A 23,912-nucleotide genomic window follows, 5' to 3' on the forward strand; every position below is an offset into this window, starting at 1 on the left:
AGTAGTGCATGTAAACTCCACCAGGTCATGGCCTCATCTGGCAGCTTCCCTCCTTCCACATGAATTTTACCATTTGCGAAAGTCAGTGGTTATTACAGAGAGAACTTCATATCTGAATCTCAGCATGAAGCATCATTTAAAGAAATGGGAATGTAACATTTCATATCCTGTTGGAAATCTGTTGAGCTTTGTTTAGATTTTGAGAGTTTACTAACAATGACCCTTTTTGTTGATTTGTATTTCAGGAAACAATCAGATGGCAAATCTGCAGCATCCGCTAAATTTCCAACAAAAACTAAACGAGATGCAGAGGTCGATAGCACAGACATTCCAGTTTTTGAAAAGAAGCCAAAGTTGGAAGATACCACCACAGAAGATCTCAGGTAAGCATGTTAGAGGCTTGAATGGTTGCATGATAACTGGCCAGAAAAGATTACAACAAGCACCATAATTGAGCTTTAATAAGTGTTTTGTAAGCATTTGCTTATATAACATTATTCTGCCATAAATAATCATATGAAGGAAAGCATGTTTGAAAACTTTGTGCCGTGAATACTTGTCCTCTTGCTTAACCTAAAGGAAAGACACAGCTTGGAATTTTAGGACTTTGGAGTTGAAACTGCTTCTGTTGAGTGCTGTGATATACTTTTTCTGTTGTGTTTTGTTGACTAACAAATTGAGTTTTTATCTCTTGCATTTATATAATCACCTTTCTTGCAAACTTGTGAAGGCATAAGTTCTCTGGTTGAGGCTTCTTTTGTCTTTGTTTAATATTTTGGCTAGGTACTCATGAATTAGTATTTGTTGCTGATACTCAAACATATCATTTTTTTCCCTTAAATGCCAAATAAGTATAATTGTTTTCTGATAAATTTGAACTAAGTAAATGAATATATGATGTAGCCTCCTAATTATGAATCAATTGCGTTAATAAATGTTTGAAGGGAGTTCTCCTGTCCTGGCTGATCTAAAGCAGACAAGCTACTTATAGTGCAGTCTTTACCACAACTAAATTTCCAGTCTCCTAATGTTAGCCCTATGAATAATTATTGCATGGGCATCTGCCCACTTCTCTTCTTGGCTTTCCTCTTCCCCGAAATATCATAGACTGTTACCCCAGGCCTTTAAAGATGAGGGGAAAGTGAGTATGACTCTGTACTGTTGTTTCCTTGAAGACCAGGATGATTAGTTTGCTTTATTCTGAACATTTTGATCTTCTTGCTGCTTTTAAAGATTTACTGTTTAAGTTTAAATGTTCTTAACATTATGTGATTAGCCTTTCTGATAAAATGTTTGAGGGACAGGGTGTACATTGGAATAATTAACAAATGTTTACCCATCTTTAAAAGGCTAGGACAGATAACTGAGATACTACTATGATGATAGTGGGGGTGGGAAGAGCAGAGAACATGCAGGTGTGTAGCACAGTTTTTTATGGTGCTTTGAGCCTGGGGCATTCATTACTTGCCCCAGGTGACAAGATGAGTAGCAAATTGTCTTGCAGTTTTTTAAGCTGGTTCTGGAATTGGCATATTGTGGGAAATGTGTAATAATGATTGTACTAGCTAAAGGATTGACAAGCATTGTTTTTTCATAGTGCTTAGTCAGGATATCATGATAATTACTTAAACCAACAACCTTCATAAATTTATGGGGTATTTCGTTAATGATTGCTAGTATTGATTTGCACTTTTCCTTTCAGTTTGGCAGACCTGATGCCAAAAATAAAGGTACAAGCAGTTGAAACTGTTGAAGGTTGTACACATGAGGTGAGTTTAATGTCAGTGGTTGTCATATTTTGTTGCGTGTGCTACTACTTGTATGAATTTCCTGACTCTTATAGTAGATACTTTAAAAACTCTGCTTTTAGTAATGTTTTGATGTTACATTTTAAAATGAAGTACTGCACTTTTCTCTATAGGAGCAAATCATTCATGTACATTGGGAAAAATTAAAGGAGGATATAGTTGGACGCCTTTGCAATGAGGGCTATCTTTGTCTTAGTGATGTGTGCTCCTTGATGTTAAGTGTCTGAAAATGAAAACAATTGAGCTGCCCTTTGTCTTCATAGCCCCCAGCCTTCATCTATATATTTGTGTCCTCGTTTCATTTATTGGCTAAACTAGAATATGCTGGAGAACAGAAAGTGACTTATATAGGTAAATAGTTGATATACATATAATTGATGTTGGGGGCTGTTTTAGATATTAATGGTTAAACAGGGAAAAAATGGGCAAAGTTTTTAAGCTTTATATCACTTGCTTTTTTAAAAAATGCACTCATAAATCTCACCGTTCTAATTTGCTGCAGCAAATCTGTCAAACCCCAACTGACGGGACAATTTTCATAGGGCTAAAAATGCAACATTTCAATGTTTTTCCTCTGCCTCTCCATTAGAGTCAATTGTCACATTTTAGCTTCAAACAATATCATAATTGTTACCATTTTATTTGAAATATACCTGGAGTAGCTAGGATGTTAAATAACAAGTTAATTATTATTTTTTAAAAGAGGTATTGCACTGGCATTGGATAGAGCCAATTGCTAGTGGTAGCATTTATTGATGAATAAGTTGTTTGAGACAGGTTTGTTTCTGAAACAAAGGGTTGTATGCAACAAAGTTGTCCCATTAGCACAAGGACTTACACCTGCACACTGGGACTTCATCTTCTCTTCCTGTGCTTCTCTATTCTGTTTGGGAGGGGTGTGGGGAGAGAAGTTGGAGAGGAGTTCTCATTGACTAAACAACTTTGTTGGATACAACCCAAAGGCATTGGGAGCTTTGTTACTGAGGGAGAATCTAACATACTTTCTGAGCAATGTTTTAGCAGTGTCTTCATTCAGTTCTTTGCTTTTTCTGCTAATTGTAAAATGTCTTAGAATATCGGTGGTGGGAGAGGAGTATAGGTTTGAAAGGTAGCTGCAAATGTGCAGGAAGTTAATAAATTTCATCTACTAGTGTAAATATTTAAAACATTTTTTCCTTAGGTTGCTCTTCCTGCAGATGAAGATTTTATAGCTCTAAAGCCAAGAACTGGAAAAGCTGCAAAGGTTTGTGTTTTGAATGTTATAGCACATGCAGTAGGGATATCTGGCTGGAACTGCTGGGTATATAAGTAGTTCAAGCAGGTTAACATTTAATAACATGACTGCATCCCAGATTTCCTGTGGGGATTACTTGTATGGCCTTAAACATATATTTGGTTTGATACTCTTTGAGCGTTGCAGAAAGATGATGCAATGAATCACTCTGTTTGCTCAAGGCACTTTGGACAAAAGCATTATCCAGAGTTCTTTGTGAAGGTCCTTGTTTCAATTTCTGGCATCTGCAAATAGGGCTAAGAAACCCTAGAGAGCTGCTGCCAGTCAGAATAGACAGTATGGAGCTAGATGGACCAGTGGTCTTACTCTGTATAAGGCTGCTTCCTAAGACTTTTCATTTGACCAGCCTTTTTGTTAAAATTGGTTGGAAAGCTCAGTTTAACACTGGAATGAGAATAGCAATAATATTATTAGCTGGGACTCTTGATCTCATTCTAGCATTGGGATATTTCCTTTGCTTATGGGTTGGATGAAGGTTTTTATTCACATTCTTGTTGTGTGTTTCTTCATTAACATGAAGTATAGCAAAATCTATTAATGCAGCTTCTTAGAAGAAGGTTAGCAGATAACAGAAGTCTTAGGATGGAGGTTTTTAGGCAGCGATAATGTATTTATCAAAAGTGCTCTATTTTTCAATTTGAACTAGTCATAAATTCCATGTAGACAAGCAAGATGGCAAAGCTCTCTTCAGAATGATTTTTTAAGTGTAATTTCCATCATACACGGGGATATCAGTTTCATAGTTTAGCAGTTGCATTCATTTCAGTATCCCAAGAGATGTACAATGTTTATAATGTCAAAACAGCCTGCACAAATGTGCCAGCTTGTGGGGATTAGTATCAGGAGTGTAGTTTCCTATGTTTTGGAGTTTGAAGTACATACGTGAAAAGCCTTTAGTAATAATAATAATAATAACAACAATAATAATAATAATAATAATAATAATAATAATGGCTCCACTCTATAATGAATTCAGGAGAAACATTGGAGTGATTTATGATCAATTGTTCTAAAATTTTAATACAAAGTTACATTCTACAAAAATACTTGACAAAAATGAAGGTATATGTGTTGATTTTATCCCCCCAGGAATATCCATTCATTCTCGATGCTTTTCAAAGAGAAGCTATTCTGTGTGTGGATAACAATCAGTCGGTGCTGGTGTCTGCTCATACATCAGCAGGGAAAACTGTGTGTGCAGAGTAAGTAATTCTGAGATGAATTTAAAAATAAATGCCGGGGGGGGGGGGCTTATTGTAAGTTTCCCCAAAATACTCAGTGGTGGAAAGTAAAAAATCACTTGCAGATAACCGGGTGATCTTGGGCTGCTTTTTAAATGTGTATATCACCTCTCCAGTTTTGTTGCTCACGGTGTTGGCAGTTGCATTTCAGCGGTTCTCAACCTGTGGGTCCCCAGATGTTGTTGGACTACAACTCCCATCATCCCTGAGCTCTGGCCTTGCTAGCTAGGGGTGATGGGAGTTGTAATCCAACAACATTTGGGGACCCACAGGTTGAGAAAGGTTGCTCTGCATGAATAGGTGCGGGAGAATTGGGATGTAGGAGAGAGTCTAGAGAGGTTGGGTGTTGGCAGTGTCTTGACTCTTTATTTGCATTGATAGTTTTGCTGTACCACTTGGAAAAGCATAATTCGTTTTTTCCAAAAGTTTTTTTCTTGGACGGCTGCCAGTAGAAGGGAAGGGAAAGTGATTTTTGCCAGTCCCTAGTATCACCTCCCACACTGTTTTGGAGGGCTGGGGGGTGGCATTGGAGGTTGTAGAGGGAGGGGGAATCACAGAATTCCCCAGCAGGATCCCTCTACTGGGTCAAAAGCTTTCTGTGGACAGAAGACGACTTTCTGTTCATGGATGGTAAAGTCTGGATCTGATCCTTTGGTCTCTTGTTTATTTTTATAGATCTGCAGTTCTTAGGCTGTTAAGTGTTTGGGGCAGATTGCTAGCAGGTTGTAGAAACACCAAAGAGTGTGGAATTGGACTGCTTGAGGTTTTCTCATCCATTCTCCTGTTTTACATTGACTGGACTACTATTTGCATTTATTGGATTTCAGCCTGTAGCTTGTTTCTAAATGTGTCCCCTTTACAAATCTATTGATAGATCTAATAGCAATGAAAAGTGTTTTGAAGTATCTTTGTTTTTAATGAATGCTCAATCGCATATGCCCTGCAGGTATGCCATTGCTTTGGCTTTAAGGGAAAAACAGCGTGTGATATTTACTAGTCCCATCAAAGCTCTCAGTAACCAAAAATATCGTGAGATGTATGAAGAATTTCAAGATGTTGGTCTGATGACAGGGGATGTCACCATCAATCCAACAGCATCTTGTCTTGTAATGACAACGGAGGTAAGTTTGTCTAGGAGTTACACTGTCCTGACACTGGTTTTCTCTGCTGGAGTGTTGGTGGCTCATATTTATGTTTACGAAGAAGTCAGTCCCACAGTGTTCAATGGGGCTTACTCTTTAGTAAGTGCGTTTAGGATTACAGTGAGCAGTACCCAATTTGTGTTATTGAAGATAAAACAAATAGTTGTCTATAGCAAAAATAACTATGAAAAGTCAATATACTATGCTGAACCATTTTAACTTCCCTCTGTCATTGCACCTTTCCTTGTTTATAGCCTTAAGTTCCCATATAGCAACTATTTTTTTTATTATACAATGGAATCTTGGTTCTTGAACGTAATCTGTGACTCCCAAAATGTTTGAAAACCAAGGTGCAGCTTCTGATTGGCACAGGGGCCTTGGAAACAATAGCCGACAGCCGCATCAGACATTCGGCTTCTGAAAAACTTTCGAAAACCAGAACACTTACTTCCAGGTTTTCGGTGTTTGGGAGCCGATTTGGTCATCAACTAAGCCATTCGAGAACTAAGGTTCCACTGTAATAATTAATAATATAATTTTTAAAATTTATATCCCGCCCATCCGGCTGGGTTTCCCCAGCCACTCTGGGTGACTTACAACATATATAAAAATTCAACAAAACATAAAAAAGAGAATATCCTATACAAGCAGCAAACAAATCAGTAGAAACCAATAATAACAATAATAATAACAATTAAGTACATTATGAAGAGAGACTTTGTCTGTGTGGGCAGCCCTGTGTAGAGGACCTGTGCCACTATTTATTGCAGTGCCTGTTATATATTGACCCATATATTCATAAAACCCTGTTTCCGAATGGAACTCACTTGAATAGGGTGGAAAGGGTGAAATGGCTGCTGAGCAATACTGATGACTTTGTAACTTATATATATATATATTTTTTTTATAGAAATTTATTGGGTTTTACAATAGAAATAAACATAATAAACAATGTAACATATATCTTAACATAATTTCACATTTTCTTTCGACTTCCTCACATCTCCCGCTCCCACTTTCATCGTTATAACATTTTGTCAGCAATTTATTATCTTATTTGCATTCTTATATCCCTTCTATGTTTCATAATCTTCTAGTTCTCAAAAAGAGTTATATTTTCTCAATCTCACTTATTTTCTTAAAATCATCTAAATTAGTGGTGCTCAGTTATTTTGATCTAGCATCCTGTTTAGCATTCACTCAAGTTGCAATGTTTTTGTAAATAATTCTTAAATTTCTTCCAATCCTCCTCAGTCCTCTCTTCTCCCAGGTCGCGAATTCTGCCGGTCATCTCAGCCAGTTCCATGTAGTCTATCAGTTGCATCTGCCATTCTTCCAGTGTGGGTAGATCTTGAGCTTTCCAATGCTTTGCGAGTAGTATCCTTGCTGCTGTTGTTGCATACATAAAAAATGTCTGGTCCTTCTTTACCACCCCTTGGCCGACAATACCCAAAAGAAAGGCCTCTGGTTTCTTAGTGAAGGTATATTTAAATACCTTTTTCAGTTCATTATAAATCATTTCCCAGAACGCCTTCACTTTAGGGCAAGTCCACCAGAGGTGGAAGAATGTTCCTTCACACTCTTTACATTTCCAACACTTATTGTCAGTCAGGTGGTAAATTTTTGCAAGTTTGACTGGGGTCATATACCATCTATATATCATTTTCATTACATTTTCTTTCAAAGCGTTACATGCAGTAAATTTCAATCCAGTACTCCACAACCTTTCCCAGTCCTCAAACATAATATTATGCCCAATGTCCTGCGCCCACCTTATCATAGCCGATTTAACCATTTCGTCTTGTGTGTTCCATTTTAACAGCAAGTTATACATCCTTGAAAGTACCTTACTCTTAGGTTCTAACAATTCTGTTTCTATTTTCGATTTCTCCACCTGGAACCCTAATTTCTTGTCATTTTTAAAAACTTCTTTAATCTGAGCGTAATGTAACCAGTCTCGCACTTTATCCTTCATTTTCTCCAAACTCTGCAGTTTCCAATTGTCTCCATCTTTTTCTAGAATTTCCCAATATTTTGGCCATTTGGCCTCCATATTGGGTCTTTTTCGGGCCTTAGCTTCCAAAGGTGAAAGCCACCTTGGGGTTTTATTTTCCAGCAAGTCTTTATATTTTGTCCAGACATTAAACAGTGATTTTCTGACAATATGGTTCTTAAAGGCCTTATTTGCTTTAACCTTGTCATACCATAAATATGCATGCCATCCAAAAGCATTGTTAAACCCTTCCAAATCCAACACATCAGTGTCTTCAAGAAGTAGCCAGTCTTTTAGCCAGCAGAACGCTGCGGCTTCATAATACAACTTTAAATCTGGCAGGGCAAAGCCCCCTCTTTGTTTTGCATCAGTTAATATCTTAAACTTAATTCTGGGCTTTTTGCCCTGCCAGACAAACTTAGAAATATCTCTCTGCCACTTCTGAAAGCACTCCGTCTTGTCCAAAACCTGAAGTGTTTGAAATAAAAACAACATCCTTGGCAATACATTCATCTTGATAGCAGCAATTCGGCCTAACAAAGAAAGTTTCAATTTTGACCAACTATCTAAGTCTCTCTTAATTTCTGCCCAGCATTTTTCATAATTATCCTTAAATAGACTTAGGTTTTTTGCTGTTATGTTTACCCCTAGGTATTTTACTTTTTTAACCACATTAAGTTCCGTCTCTTTCTGAAACCGTTCTGACTCTGTATCTGTCAAATTTTTTCCCAAAACCTTAGTTTTCTGTTTATTTAATTTAAATCCAGCCACCCGACCAAAGTCATTAATCAGTTGTAATACTCTTTTCGTACTAGGCTCTGGCTTCTGCAAGGTCAAAACCAGGTCATCTGCAAAAGCTTTTAATTTATATTGTTTCTGTCCGACCTGAATTCCTTCCACCAACCGATCCCCTCTAATCATATTCAATAGCACTTCCAGAACCGAAATGAATAACAAAGGGGAGATAGGGCAACCTTGTCGTGTTCCTTTTTCAATTTTAAACTCTTCTGTAACCACATTATTAACTATCAGTTTAGCTTTCTGTTCTGAATATATCGCCTCAATCCCATTCTCAAAACCCCGTCCCACTCCCATCTCTTTTAAATTTCCCATCATAAATTTCCAGGAGATGTTGTCAAAGGCCTTCTCCGCATCTATAAAGATTAAAACTGCTTTTGTATTTATATCTGTTTGCAAAAGTTCCAAAATGTCAATAATGTTCCTTGTATTAGCAAACAAATGTCTACCTGGGAGAAAGCCTGCCTGGTCCTTATGGATTACTTCATTTAAAACTTTTTTAAATCTACTTGCCAAAATGTCTGCAAATATTTTGTAATCCACATTTAGAAGGGAGATGGGACGGTAGTTCTTAAGTTGTGTCTTTTCAGCTTCCGACTTTGGTATTAATGTGATAAACGCTTCCTTCCACGACTCCGGAGCCCTCTTCCCCTCCATAATTTCATTGCTGACCTCCATCAAAGGTTGTATCAAATAGTCTTTTAATGTCTTATAGTACTTGGAGGTCAGCCCATCTGGCCCTGGAGATTTGCCCAGTTGCGTGTTCTGAATGGCTTGTTCAATCTCCTGTCGTGTTATTTTAGAATTCAGGATTGTCCTATTTTCTTGTGACAATTTAGATAGTCCATTTTTTGCCAAAAATTGTTTAATCTCAACTTCGTCTTGCGGCCCTTGGGTGTATAGTTTTTTGAAGTATCTCTGGAAACACTTTCTAATGTCCACCGGATTCTGAATGTTTTTTCCTTCAACCTCTAAGTTTGTAACCGTATTTAATCTTTGTCTTCTCTTCAACTGCCAAGCTAGCAGTTTTCCACATTTATTCGCCGACTCAAACGTTTTTTGTTTCATTAGTTTAACCTTCCATTCAATTTCCTGGTTTATCAGTTTAGAATATTGTGTTTGATAAAGTTTAATTTCTCTCAGAGTTGGCTGTGACTTCGGATTCACTCTTAACTTCTTCTCTAATTCTTTTATTTTATCCAAGATCTTATCTTTTTTCTCATTTTGTGTTCTTTTCTTTACTGCATTCTGTTGTATCAAGAATCCCCTCATTACGGCTTTACTTGCGTCCCAGACGATTCTTTTTTCCACCGTAGTATTCATATTTATCTCAAAGTAATCCTTCAAAACTTTTTGGGCCTTCTTGGTAATTTCCTGATCTCTGAACAAATTGTCATTCATCTTCCATCTAAAGGATCCAGTTGGTAGTAGTGTCATATCCATCTTTACTGCATTATGGTCGGAGCAGGTCTTTGGGCAGATTTCCACTTTTCTGACCTTAGGTGCCAGGCCTCTAGATATCCATATTTGGTCGATTCTTGTCCAGGTCAGTTGGGCTTCAGAAAAGAATGTTCCCTCTCTTCCTAGTGGGTTCTTTGTCCTCCAGATGTCAATCAAATCCATATTGTCTGTCATTTCAAAAAAGGTTTTAGGTAGTCTGCCGTCTTTTGTAACATTTTGACTTTGTGACTTGTCCATGTTAGTTGATACGACCCCATTCATATCTCCCATCATTATGATGTTGTTGTAGTCCAGATAATCCAGCATTGTCTCCTGCAGCTTCTTGTAAAATTCCGATTTCCCTTCATTAGGTGCATAGATTCCTAATATCAACAATTTCTCTCCTTGATGTTGTATCTCAATTGCCAAAATTCTTCCATGTTCATCTTTAAATAAGAATTTAGGTGACAGGCTCTCTTTCGCATATATCACCACACCTCTCTTCTTAACTTTGTCCGACGATATAAATTCTTGGCCCAATCTTTTATTTATTAACACTTTTCTGTGGAGCCTTGTCACATGTGTTTCCTGTAGGCAGATAATGTCCAATTGTTCTTTTTTTAATATATGAAATATTTTCTTCCTTTTTTCCGGAATGTTACAACCATTAATATTCCAGCTCAACAATTGCAGAGACATCCTGAATTAATCTGGTTATTTTTCCAGGGGTGGTATCTTATTCACAGAATCTTCAGGTTCCCCAGGTGCTGGTGTTGGTACTGGCGTTGCCCCAGGCCCAGAAGGTAGTTCAATTCCTTTTTGAAGGTCCTCTCCGTATGTAGACAGAAATTTGTCTCTCTCTTCCGATGTTCTGATTTTGACCTTTCTCCCTCTAAAGGTAAAGGATATTCCTTGGGGGAATTCCCACCTAAATGCAATTGCGTTGCTCCTTAGTAATTTGGCAAGTTCAGAATAGGCGGCTCTAAGGTCCAACAGTTGTCTTGGAATATCTTTGTAAATTTCAATTCTTCTGTCCAGAACCTCCAGTGACTTTCCGTAGTGTAGGCCCAAAATCTTGTCCCTTTCCTCCTTTGATCTCAATGTTATCAAACAGTCTCTGGGCCTCTCCTTCTTTATAAATCTTCCAAGTCTGAAAGCTGACACAATTTTAAAGTCCTTTTCCTCCAAATTCCAGAACTTGGAGAATTCTTTGGTTAAAAACTCAGCTAGATTTCCTTCTTCTGCCTCTTGTAGCGACCTAATCCTCAAATTATTCTCACGATTTCGCAGTTCTATCATAGAAAGATAAATCTGATGTTCCCCAACTTGTTTGGTGAGTGGTCTTACCTCTTGTTCTAAATTTTCTAATTTTTGTCTGGTATCCTCAGCCAATTTCCGATTTTCTGCTGTGGCCTCCGTTAACTGTCCAATTGCCTGTGTGTTCTGTGCCACTTGTACAGTTAATTTATTTAGGCATTCTGTATTTTGGTCAATCTTTGCTGTTTGCTCATCTGCTTTCTTGTCCAAAGCTTCCAATTTTTCAAAAATTTTGTCTAAAACAGAAGCAGATGCTCCTGAGGCCATATCTTCCAATTGTAACTGCTCTATTTCTCCCTCTCCCTCTTTTGCCTGTGACGAGGCAACTTCTTCTACTTCTACTTCTGAAGGCAAAGTAGGTACAGATGATCTGCGTGTCTGTGAGGCTGAGGTTAGAGTTGTCAAAGTTGTTTGTCTAACTCTTCCTCTTCTTCTTGTGCCACTCATTCCAACGTTATCTATCAGTCAAGGTCACACTGAGTTATTCCCATGGGAATAGAAAGGCCCAGAGAAAGCAAACAGCCAGGGAATCGAAAGTAAATGTAAAGTCACTGTTTTAATCCAATCCTCTAGAGGGAGCTTAAAATGTCTTTCAGAGTCTAATTTAATATCCAGGAACCTTCAAGTACAAATATTTAGCAGAGTTGATATTAATAATCACTTTGTTACAAGCAGTGCTTACTTGTCTCCAAAGAAATGTTTCAAATTAGAAAGTCTCAATACCCTCAGATTGTTGCAAGTTCCAATATACAGTATCCAAATCTGCAATACTGACAGCTCAGTCTCTCAAAGCTCAGGCAGCTCCGGACCCTGGGTTTCACCTTTTAATTGTAATCCAATAAAAGGAGGAAAGTCAAATACAAATGATAATTCCAAATCTTTAACTTAAAGTCTTTACTTTAGATTGCAGGTTCAGTGGATGCTTAGATCCGTAAAGTTTAAAGGTTCTTTTTTCAGCCTCCACTCCTCCAGCTATTCGCTTTTTCAAGTTCAATGGCAGCGGAAGACGGACTTCCTGTTTCCACGTCTCTCCGCTCTCGGCCAAGTTCAAATCTTTTAATTTAAAGTCTCTAATTTCAAGTGATTCAGTCTTTACTCACGAGTAAGTTGATTTTAGTTCCGGATCCGAATTTCACAGGAAAAGGGATCAGCGCTCACCGGCAGCAGCAGCGCGGCTTCGCTCCGCAGATTGCGAAACGGCTCACAGCGCCGCAACCCCCCTCCACGCTCCGGAGCCCCTTACGGGGTTCCTTTGACGTTTGGAGGGTCGCTTTAGGCGCCCACCGAGCCTCGAGACCACAGGCTCTTGCCGCCTGTGGTTTTCCGGAGTGGGTCTCCGCTTCGCCGTAGCGGACGACCCAGTGTCTGCGGAGCCTCCTCTCCCGGTTAGAAGAGGACCGCCATTGCCGTTCGCGCCGCCCCCGGAAGTCACTTTGTAACTTATAAAGTAGCACTCTATGCGTTGGCAGCTAAGAGGATCAGGAGGAAAGAACTAGATAAAATAGTGGTCAACTTCAAAGGGGATTCAGATATTCAATTTGGCACATTTTACTAGAGAATCTTCTGCTATTCTATTTTATGCAACAAACAATCTTAGTAGTTGTGACCGTGGTTTATATTGTATGTGTGGTGCCTGATGATTTTTCATGGTTATTGCTGTTTCAGTTTTTCCTTTTGTTATTTTTCTGAATGATTCCATGGTCTATGGCTAGCGCAATAAAAGTCGATGATGATGATAACAATAATAATAACAGTTTACAGTTATACCCAACTTAAAATAACCGTCAGCCCCAACTAAACATTTAACCAACACCAACCCGACAAAAACAAAACATAGGAACCAAAATTAGAACCGTTTAAAACATTTTAAACCTTTTTAGCCGGTTGCCCCAACCCAAGAGTTGTTCCAGCAGTGTCCCAGTGGCTGTGAGTCTGGGCCCCGCCTCCTCGGCCAGGTGGAAATGGGACTTGCAGGAGGGAGCAGGCTTCCTTCCAGCACTCACAGCAGTTGCAATCCTTTATAAGTAAAAGATTCATGAAATTTCACTTTGGACCCTGGGCCTCAAAGAAATCTTGCATCACAGTGTTATTTGTAAATAGGGCTTGAATTTTGGCCAATGTATTTATTTTTGTTTATAATGCATTATATGCATTGTTCTGTGGGCTGAAGGTGAATTATGGCAGTGGTCTTGTCACAGTCTTCTTTCCTAATTGAAATTTCTTTTTCTTTTTAGATTTTGAGAAGTATGCTTTACAGAGGTTCTGAGGTCATGCGTGAAGTTGCTTGGGTTATATTTGATGAAATTCATTACATGAGGGATTCAGGTATTGTATTTTTGCGTATGGATTTGTGTATGGATTCATACATGCAGAAACCAGATGGAAATAATGTGAAGGTGTGCTGTCTTACAACGTTTCCTGTGGGTTTTCTGTTTCTAGAACGTGGTGTGGTATGGGAGGAAACCATCATTTTACTCCCGGACAACGTTCACTATGTGTTCCTTTCTGCCACTATTCCAAATGCACGCCAGTTTGCTGAATGGATATGCCATCTTCACAAACAGGTAAAGTTCTATATGTGGAATAACTTTTGGAATCATACTGCATTAGAAGGCAGTGATTTCTATAGAATGATGCCTCAGAAGTTTCTCGTTATTCAGTGACTTCATTTGGATGTTAAACTGTGGTTTGGGCTATGTGAATGAGCCCAACCTCCTCCTGGCTTGCATGCATCACCCCCTGCCCCCTTGGAGGAGTTAAGAAGCTGTTTATTTCACTTTTACTTAATGTCTGAACCAGGAATTGTCCCTAACTTCAAGTAATGGGCAGATCCTGTGACTGAGCTTGCCTTCACAGGAAGGGAGTCATTCATCTTGTTGAGAAGACTGTATTGGTAACCTAGCTCAGCTGGTTGTAATATAGAAGTTGAACGTGTCAAATACACTGTGTACTGCTTATAAAGGCACTATAAATTCTGTAAATAATGGTTTTATCTCTTCCAGCCTTGTCATGTGATTTACACAGATTATCGACCCACTCCGCTGCAACATTATATCTTCCCAGCAGGGGGAGATGGACTCCATCTTGTAGTTGATGAAAATGTAAGGAATTGTTCAATTGATTTTGGTGATGCCTGTACTTGTAATATCAAATTCAAAAATGAAAGATGTGGGGTGACGAATAAGGGCCAGTAGGCACATCCAAAGGTTTGTGAAAGCCTACTACAAGATTTGATACTTTTAAAATTGAACAGCAGATATTGAGCTATAAGCATAAACTTGTGCCATATGTGCATCTATGGCACATAAATCTTGTGTCATAGCAAAGTCTGCTTTTGAATACCCCTCCTAGTTTCCAAAATGATTTGCCATGCAGCATGGAAGAACAGAAATCTGAAAATATTTTTGAGATTCCTCCAGGCTTGCTAATAACTCCCTCTTCTGCCTGGTTGGTAGGGACCAGTGCTAGGAATAGGATATAGAGAGGATATAGGATATAGATATAGAGTCTTTGGTTTAGTTTGGTATTTTTTGTATCAAATAATCCTACAGTGTGGGGCTCCTTAAATATTAGAACATATTTTCTTATTTAGGCTGAATTCTTTGTTAAGGTTTTTGTTTTGTTTTTTAAAAAATATGATAGTGTTTCAGCCTCTTGAGTGTATAATACATTTTCATTGTAACTGCCCTGGGTCTCTAGGGCAGCAGTTCCGAACCTTTTCAGTATGGTGACCACAAGTCCAAATTTATTTGGAATAGTGACCCATTGATTTATAGTCACATAAATTTTGGAGCTAGGGTCTTCGACGACCATCAGTTTCATGTATTTTAATGACAAGCTTGCCTATTTTATAACCATTACTTGAGTAACACAAGCAAAACTTTACTTAGCATCCATATTAATGTGGAGTTTTGTTGAAAGATTGATAGTACTTGCAAAGTCAATCACAGTTTTTATGGGAGTGTAGGAACACCAATCATTGATTGCATCAGCTACAGTATTAAAATTTTATTCCAAAAACATAGAGTTTCACAAACAGCGTTAGTTATAACAAACTGTGAATGGGCTATTTTGGCATGCATGAGTAGCATGGCTGAGCTTGCATTTTGCCATGAGTAGGTCAATACGGGGTTAGATGATTGTCAGACATAGCCTCAGATCATTATTGACACATAGCCTGCTACTGTATTTCATCCTCATAGTAGTCATTGCTGGAAACCCTGCTTTGCAAAGATACCAAATGGCAGCACCACAGGTGTTGCTCCATCAGCAAGATCAGAGTATTCAGTAGTTTTGTTAACATGAAGCCAAAATTCAGATAATACAGCTGCTCAGAGTGGCTGGGGAAACCCAGCCTGATGGCTCAGATTTATTTATTTATTTATTTATTTATTTATAACCTCACATCTAAAAAAAATTTATTGAGGGTCCTATCACATGATAGCTCAATGAGTTGTTCTTTTTATAAAGACAACTTTGTAACATCAGTTGCAAATGGGTTTCACACCCCCTCAAGTTTCTCCGCAGAAAAGCATTGGACAAATTTTGAATAAGCAAACTTCAAATCACCCTTGATTAAGCTATTAACTAACTTGGTTTGCCACAAGGCCCTCACACAGTGAGCTGTCACTGGATGTGCTGCCAGAGAGCAACTTTAAAAGCGTCAACAGCACATTATAATGTGCCATCAAAACCAAGTTGTATCATCATGGCATTTAAGGACATTAAGGACTAAAAGCAGTCATTATGTTGGATTTCCTTATAAAGCCTGAATCCTGCTTGCAGTTAATGACTCACAGGTTGGGGAACACTGCTCTAGGGAGCTGTGCTGTTGTGTAAGTTATGCTGTGATTTTTAAAATACAGGGTTTTCTAGTTTCTGTGGGATGAGGTTTTCCACCTTTCTCTTCCAACAGCCTCTTGGGATACGGTGGCTACTGCACATGCTCAGGGCTCAATGGGCTGTTTTGGGTTGTTCCCCTGTTCATAGGCTTTTTTCTGAGGTGGTTTTTTTTTTGTAGTTCTGCAAACCTTGGGATTTCTCTGAACCTGGTGACACCTCTCTTGCATTTAGATGGTGTTGTTTACATGTCAATAAAGTTCACTTTCCCTCCCCCAGGGTGATTTTAGAGAAGATAATTTTAACACGGCCATGCAAGTCCTTCGAGATGCAGGTGACTTAGCTAAAGGGGACCAAAAAGGTAGAAAAGGAGGAACAAAAGGTGGGTATAAACATTTCAGTGTAAAATGTGTTGTCAGATAAACAGCAGTGAAAATTAATATATTCTTCCTCCTATCCTTCCACAACATTTATACTTATTTCTGACTGTGCTGTCTTCGTAGGTCCGTCAAATGTTTTTAAGATTGTAAAGATGATAATGGAAAGAAACTTTCAACCAGTAATTATATTCAGTTTCAGTAAGAAAGATTGTGAAGCGTATGCTCTTCAAATGACAAAACTGGACTTCAATACAGGTGTGTACTAACTTCTTCCTGCATATACTTCTAATAGATGGTTTACTTAACAACGACCAAGATCTAAGCTGCTTATGGTTGTATTCAACTAAATTCCTCTTAGAAAATTCCTCTTAGAATGGACTCATTAAAATGAATGTCTATTATAAACATAGGTCCATTCATTTCAATAGGTCTCCTCTGAGTATAACTTAGTCTCAAGTCAAGTGTTGTGTGCTAACCCTTTTTATTTCAAAAACATGGCTTTTGAGACTTCCTCCGATTCAAAAGCAGTTTGCTTTGTAGAATATGGAACTGCTGTTTAAGACAGAAACTAGTCCCCTTGACTCACAGAGTTTGGATCATGTTACTGTGGATTTCGGCACGCAACATGACAGTGTTTTTTTGCAAGAATGCTGTGTCTGTTTTCACAGTAGTACAGTTTGCAAAATAAAATTGTCTTTTTAATTTATGCACTTTACTCATAAAATTTTATTTAAATAAACTAATTACTGTTTGAATCTCTTTGTGTGCTTGGAGCGTTGCAAGAGCACACTGCTGCTGAGCCCATTTTCCACAGTAAGAGCTATATGTGTCATGCTCCCTGGAGAGCTCTTTGGCCACCAAACGCTGGACTGCAGAAGACAAAAGTAATCTGCCAATTCTTTAATGATTTCTCCAACATTTCATTGTTTGACAGATGAAAAAAATGGTCGATCCCAGAATTTTTGTCTGTTCTTGTTACGTATAATTAACATTTAATGAATTCTTATATAAACTTATTAAAAGTGCCAGAATCTGACTTATTTATGTTTCCTGTATTTACAGTTCTATAATGGGTGTGGTGTAGAGGGTTCTTTAAAGAACCCAGAGCAGCCTCTGAGCTGTGTAACATGGCAAGAAAAACATCTTACCAATTTATCCCACATCCCCATTACTATTTATGAGTCAAGTTATTTTGTACATAGACTTTTTTTAGGGGGCTTTTTGGTGGTACTTTTGTATCCTTTGGGTTACAAGCATGATTTTTTATATATAGAACAAAAATGTTTATGCAGAGATTTTTTTCATTTTTTCAGATGAAGAAAAAAGGATGGTTGAAGAAGTGTTTAATAATGCAATTGACTGTTTGTCTGATGAAGACAAAAAACTTCCTCAAGTGAGTGCTTAAGGATAATTAAGACTGTTCAGAATTCTTAGACTGTGCATTTTGTCCATTTTGAAAGTGGGACGTTAAAGTGAGTTTATGCTACATGGCCACCAAAAAGTAATGTCCAACACCTGTTTCCATCTTAACATTCATAAATGAGTTTAGAAAAATAAAGCGCTCTATCATGTTGAATGGCCTGTCTGGAATCCTAGGCAATGTAGACAAAACTTTGTTGCCCTGGAAAGCAACGTTCTGATGATGTGTTCAGTGGATGTAAGAGTTGACTCTTAGTTTGCTCTCTTTTAGACTTACAAGGAAATCCATGAATACATTTGCTCACTGAAATTTCATGTAGCCACACATGCCTAAATTAGTGATCTGTGGACTCAAAACAGCTAGTCTTTGTAAATCCTTTCATTTAGCCTGGAGAAAATACTTACTTACAACAAGCAGTTAGGCAAGTGACTACTTACAAGCCTGATAAATCTATGTAATTAGGTTTGATCCCTACTTTTGTGGGTGAAATATGTGATCCATATTTGTTCTCAGGTTGAGCACGTTCTTCCACTTTTGAAGCGAGGCATTGGAATCCACCATGGGGGGTTGCTTCCTATTCTAAAGGAAACCATAGAAATACTTTTCTCTGAAGGATTGATCAAGGTATGTATTATTAGGCATATATTGGTAATTTCCTTCACTTTATGAGTGTCATTACACATTGGATCTTTGTCACCACAGAATGCACCATGAAACACCAGATTATAAATTAAAAACCACAGCAAATTCCTTCATAAAATGCTTCTTAGGAGCTTTTTAGTTGTTAATTGCTGGGTTTTGTGATGCAGTCATATGGACAAGGCATTTATCTCTGAACTAAACTAATGTGTACAATATTGTAAGGTCCTACTCAGCAACAAATATTGCAAAGGGGCCAAAGGCATGAGTTGAGCGAGAGCTGAAGGAACATTCTTGCTGACAAACACTGTAAGAATCAAGTGTTTTTCTACAACTTCCTCCTTGACTTGAAGAGCAAGAGAATTTTTGACAGATCCTTTCGCTTAATTTTTGTGACTTTCTCACATTCAAGCCAGCTGCTAACTAACAGACACCTCTACCTTTCTTTGTTGCCCATGCTACAGAATAGCTTAAAGAGCCCTCTGCCTGTTACTGTTCTGATACAGAAGGGCATGGCTAATAAAGATATATCCTTGGGATCAGAGGTAGTATGCTAGTCAGGTAGTAAACGTCTGGAAGCCAGATACCCCTGAGCCTTCAGTTGCCTAGCTTTGTTCTTGGGTTATAGACCATCCAAATGCAGGGAAATTTAGTTCAGTCTTCTTCATCTCATGTTCCGAAACAGAGTTACTTTGTTCTTATTCATTGCTTTGCTTCCGTAGGCCTTATTTGCAACTGAGACTTTTGCTATGGGAATAAACATGCCGGCAAGAACAGTGCTGTTCACAAGTGCCCGAAAGTTTGATGGGAAGGATTTCCGATGGGTAAGCAGATACAACATGCTGGATAAGCAAGATGCTGCAACACATAGTTGAAGTCACTTAAGTTTATGACCCATCAGTCTGAGTACAGAAAGCTACCATTAGCATGCTGAGCTTAATTTCAGGGTTTCCTTTGTTGCTGATTCTAAAGACATTGTCTCCAAACATTTACATGTTGTTGCTTGGATTTTGCCTTCCGTTTATTTTTTTATACACACCCTTTCTTTGTTTCACCAGTTCTTTGTTACTTCACAAACCTTAAGATTGCTGCTTCAGTTTTCTGTTGTTGCCTCCCTTCTCTCTGTTAGTTACCTTACTTTTGGAATACTGAAATACTGTTAGCGCAGTCACTTCCTATATGCAAAAAATGTTTTAAAAATACTGCTTCTTACTCAGCCTTTGTATCCCCTCCTCCTGCATCATCCCTCATGTAGCTTCCCTCCCATTTGGACTGAGAGCCTTGACTTCTTTTTGCACATATGTCTATTTGTCTAATTTTGTTATTCTTTCAGATCACCTCAGGTGAATATATTCAGATGTCTGGTCGTGCCGGACGTCGAGGCATGGATGATAGGGGAATAGTTATTCTGATGGTGGATGAAAAGATGAGCCCAACAATTGGAAAACAACTTCTTAAGGTATCTTGATCTCTGACAAGAATATTGCTAAAGGTGTATAAAGAGCATAATGTGAAATACTGCTCTTTAATTTTAACTTTCCTCCAACAGTAGTTACTATAGTGATATATTAATCCTGTATTTCATTTAGGATAATAGTTGTGCAAGGTTATGCTGCTGGTTGGTTTTTGCATTGGTCCCCCATCCTCCAGTCAGCTGAAGTACAGATCTTAACCTGTAATCTTTATGGGAATCAGAAGCTAGCGCTAGACTTCCATTTTTCATAACCGGAGGGTTCCAGATTTGATAACAAAGCAGGCGTTTAGTAACTTCTTGTTATAGATAAGAGTGAATTCAGAGTAGAGTGATGTGGCCCATTTTGTGCATAATGTGGTGAGTGTTTGGTTTTGGGTTTTTAATGTTCTCCCTGGGGCGTAGAATGCATTGTACAAAAGAGAATGTTAGTTTCCCAGTTACCTCAGTACACATTGCAGTTCCACATCTGTAATACAACTCACCCTTTGTCCACTGTGTTTCTACACCAACGGCAACAAGTGTCATGTGAGGAAATACATGGTAAGATGCTGGGAAATGGAATAATCTGCACTACATGTTATGAAGGAGGAGGAACTTTATGCTGGCCTGCCATCTTTGGTGGCAGACCCATGTTAATTGCAGCATTTTGTGCTTCCTTGTAAGGCAGAAAATGAGCACCTTGTATACTCTAGTTGCTTTCATTGGAAGATGCCAGTAATACGGTTCAATTAATCTCTGTAATGCACCTGCTTAAAATAACTAACTGATTTGAACCACTATTTGGAACTATCGTTGTAGTGGGAAACTGTCAGAAATTGGCATTTCCCCTGTCCCTTGAATCCATGAGGTGCATTGCTTCTAAAGGCTTCGTGACAGTGAGCAAAGAAGGGGGTGGTTATGGGAGTAATTCCAAATTTAAACTACCGTATTTTTCCGTGTATAAGATTAGGTTTTCCCCCTTAAAAATAATGTCCAATATTTGGGGGCATCTTATACATGGGGGCCATCTCCCCCCATTTTCTTAAATCAGAGTCCCCAAAATAGGGGGTGTCTTATACATGGGGGCATCTTATAGACAGAAAAATACGTATATTAAGTAAAATTGAGCAGGTTTTATGTGTATCCTGGTTTAGATAGCAAACTGTATTAAGGGCCAATACTTTATCCTATAGTACAACAAACTTTTATGGTTAATCTTAGTTGTGGCTAATGTATTCCAGATTGGGGAAAACAGAGCAGTATTATCTTACTTCCATTCAATTAACAGACTGTTTCAAGAAAGTTCAGCTGGAAAGCTTAATTTGCAATGCAGGTTTGAGTCCTAAGAAGTTTGGCAAAATGAAAGAAAGCCTGGATCTCTAAATTGCTCATTTTATAGACTGGGATCCCAAGAGGTCTCTGCCTGCCTGCCAAGCGTTTCCATGAAGGGTGGGAGATCCTGCTTTTCAGAAGGCCATGGTGCCTCGTGCCTCATTGAACAGTTCTCCCAAAAGTCCCCCCTAAGCTTGAGGAGTGATTTTTCAGGGGACACAAGTAAGAAGAGCAGTCCTGAAGAGCTCTAGTACACATGCAGATGTCTGTGCACTGCCTTGACTCCATGCAGTAATTGGTAAACCTTCCCATGGTTGGTTTTTTTGCAGGCTTTTCATTTGTAGCAGCTTAGTTTTATAAAATGACAATTCATTTGGAAATATAATTTACCTAGGCTGGAATCCTGAACATATGTCTTTTTAATCTGTTGAAACCTGTGGGAGTTGAACTTGATTCTGTGACCTCTTTGGCTCACAACTTGTGGCACTTCCCACGCTTCGGTCTGCCAGATGCTCCCTCTTAAATAACTGGCTGCCCTTGTGAAGAACGCTGTGGATACTTCATGACAAAAGCACTTCTCAAACACGGTTACTAACCAGTTGCGAAACTACATATCTCACCGCCCTTGCTATTGGCTATTCTGGCAGTGGCTGGAGGGAGTTGGGAGTCCCACATCATCAGGAGGTCCACAGGTTAGCCACCCCTGCTGCTCTGTTGTATTCATTCTCATTCAGTTTTCCTTCATGTTATTTCTTACTGGAGGAGCCTATATTTTACAGTTGACCCCCAAAGCTAATCTCTTGTTGGAAATCGTCTCTTGATCTCTGTGTTTATGACAAGACAGAGACACAAACCTTCAAGCTGCTGCCAGTGGAATCTGTCCAGCTGTGTAGAGCCCATGTGTAAACATCAGCTGAACACACAGACTTAATTGCAGGCTTGTCTGGTTTTGCATCAAGCTCATTCGCATATGTTTCCAAGCATCTCCATGTGTGGGCAGGCTTTGAAAACTTAACTGACCTCAGTTTGCCAAGGGATGTGACCTGCCAGCCCAGAGCCTGGCATGGATGAATAGCCAGGGCAGTTCAGCAGCAGTCAGTATGTTCAATGCTTTGCTACTCAGAGCACAGCAGCTAGAATAATTTCAATTCAAACCCATTTTTAAACGTTTGTTCCAGGCAGGCTTATTTTACATTAGGCTTAAATCTACCAGGCAGTATATCACGGACTTGCATTTCAGGAAACTACAGTATCACGTCCTTAAATCTGTATGTACCGGTAGTTCCTCTACCTAGTAGAATTACATGCATTCTGACAATGGTATCTTATAGGTTGTTTTTGTTACCAAATTTTTACAATTATTTGCAATCAGGGTTGCCCCTAAAGAAACACATCAGGCAGTGTTGTTCACCTCAGACAGAAGATGCCACTCCCTCCTCACAGGCTCTGGACCTGGTGTCTTCCATGGTGACACTAGCTCTCCCAGTTTGTTTCGGGCCCCACACATCAAGCAGGCCACACGCTGGATTTGATCTTTGGCGTCGGTATAGATGTGATCATGTTTCCTTCGATGAAGGAATCATGTGATCATGTTTCCTTCGATGAAGGTGCCATGGTCTGATCACTATGCTCTGAAAGCCAGGACTGACATTCCACCCCCACCCTGCTTAGGTGGCGAGCCGATTTGGGCTCGCCCGCAGAGGCTGATGGACCCTGATAGATGCCGTCAAGCCTTGCGGGACCTTTCTCCCCCTGGCGACTCATTGACTGAGCTTGTTGAGGCTGGAATACCCAGCTCCTGGCAGCCATCAATGAGATCGCACCTAAGCGCCCTCTGTGACCCCGCAGAAACCGGGCTCCCTGGTTTACCGAGGAGCTCCGGAAAATGAAGCGGGACCTCAGACGGCTAGAGCGAGTATGGCGGGGTGCCTGTGACGGAGCCTCAAGAACATCTTATAGGGTTTTTATGAAAACCTACGAGATGGCGGTGAAGGCCGCTAAGAAGTCCTACTTCTCGGCCTCCATTGCATCCACTAGCTCTCGCCCGGCGCAATTATTTAGTATAATTCGGTCTTTTAACGTCCCTCGAAGGACAGCCAAATTTAAATAACAATTTGACACACAGCTGTGAGGCATTTGCGAGCTTTTTTGTGGAGAAGGTCCTGTTGCTCCGCCATGACCTCCCTGCCAATTTGGATACAATAAAGGAACTGGAGGCCCCTCGACTGTCCTCGGGTCCAGTATTGGACCACTTTGACCGGATATCCCCAGCCGATGTGGACAGATTCCTCCGAGCTGGAAAGCCCACCACCTGTTCTCTCGACCCGTGCCCGTCTTGGCTGATTAGAGCGTGTCCAGACGAGGTGCGGGCCCCCCTGGGGGATATCATCAATTTGTCCCTTGGCACCGGGACATTCCCAGGGGAACTGAAGGAGGCAGTGGTGCGCCCGCTTTTAAAGAAAAATCCCTTAGATCCCTTAGATCTACCCAATTACCGCCCGGTTTCGAATCTTCCATTCCTGGGTAAGGTGATTGAGAGAGTGGTTGCTGAACAGCTTGGTAGGTTTCTGGATGAAACATCGGCTCTGGATCCATTCCAGTCCGGCTTCCGCGCTGGTCATGGGACTGAGACGGCTCTGGTCGCCCTAACAGATGATCTCCGCAGGCAGCTGGATCGAGGCGGGTCGGGGCTGCTGATTCTTCTAGACCTGTCAGCAGCCTTCGACATGGTCGATCACGAACTCCTGGACCACCGCCTTGCCGACGTGGGGATCCAGGGCACAGTCCTTCAATGGCTGCTCTCGTTCCTCTCTGGT

General features: G+C 39.6%; 1 protein-coding gene across 1 annotated transcript in view; it reads left to right on the top strand.

The window, feature by feature from the left end:
- MTREX (Mtr4 exosome RNA helicase) overlaps positions 1–23,912 on the top strand; it is a 47,594-nt gene that overhangs the window by 1,042 nt on the left and 22,640 nt on the right. The window contains exons 2-15 of the mRNA XM_080972397.1: positions 246–383; positions 1,703–1,769; positions 2,989–3,051; positions 4,192–4,304; positions 5,290–5,464; positions 13,268–13,358; positions 13,473–13,597; positions 14,036–14,134; positions 16,152–16,254; positions 16,376–16,507; positions 17,566–17,645; positions 18,186–18,296; positions 19,034–19,135; positions 19,645–19,770. Coding sequence (XP_080828523.1) covers positions 246–383; positions 1,703–1,769; positions 2,989–3,051; positions 4,192–4,304; positions 5,290–5,464; positions 13,268–13,358; positions 13,473–13,597; positions 14,036–14,134; positions 16,152–16,254; positions 16,376–16,507; positions 17,566–17,645; positions 18,186–18,296; positions 19,034–19,135; positions 19,645–19,770 — 1,525 coding nt within the window. The remainder of the gene's footprint in view (positions 1–245; positions 384–1,702; positions 1,770–2,988; positions 3,052–4,191; positions 4,305–5,289; positions 5,465–13,267; positions 13,359–13,472; positions 13,598–14,035; positions 14,135–16,151; positions 16,255–16,375; positions 16,508–17,565; positions 17,646–18,185; positions 18,297–19,033; positions 19,136–19,644; positions 19,771–23,912) is intronic.

The sequence above is a fragment of the Podarcis pityusensis genome, assembly GCF_964106645.2.
Source record: "Podarcis pityusensis genome assembly, chromosome: 11".
In the NCBI taxonomy this organism is placed as follows: domain Eukaryota; kingdom Metazoa; phylum Chordata; class Lepidosauria; order Squamata; family Lacertidae; genus Podarcis; species Podarcis pityusensis.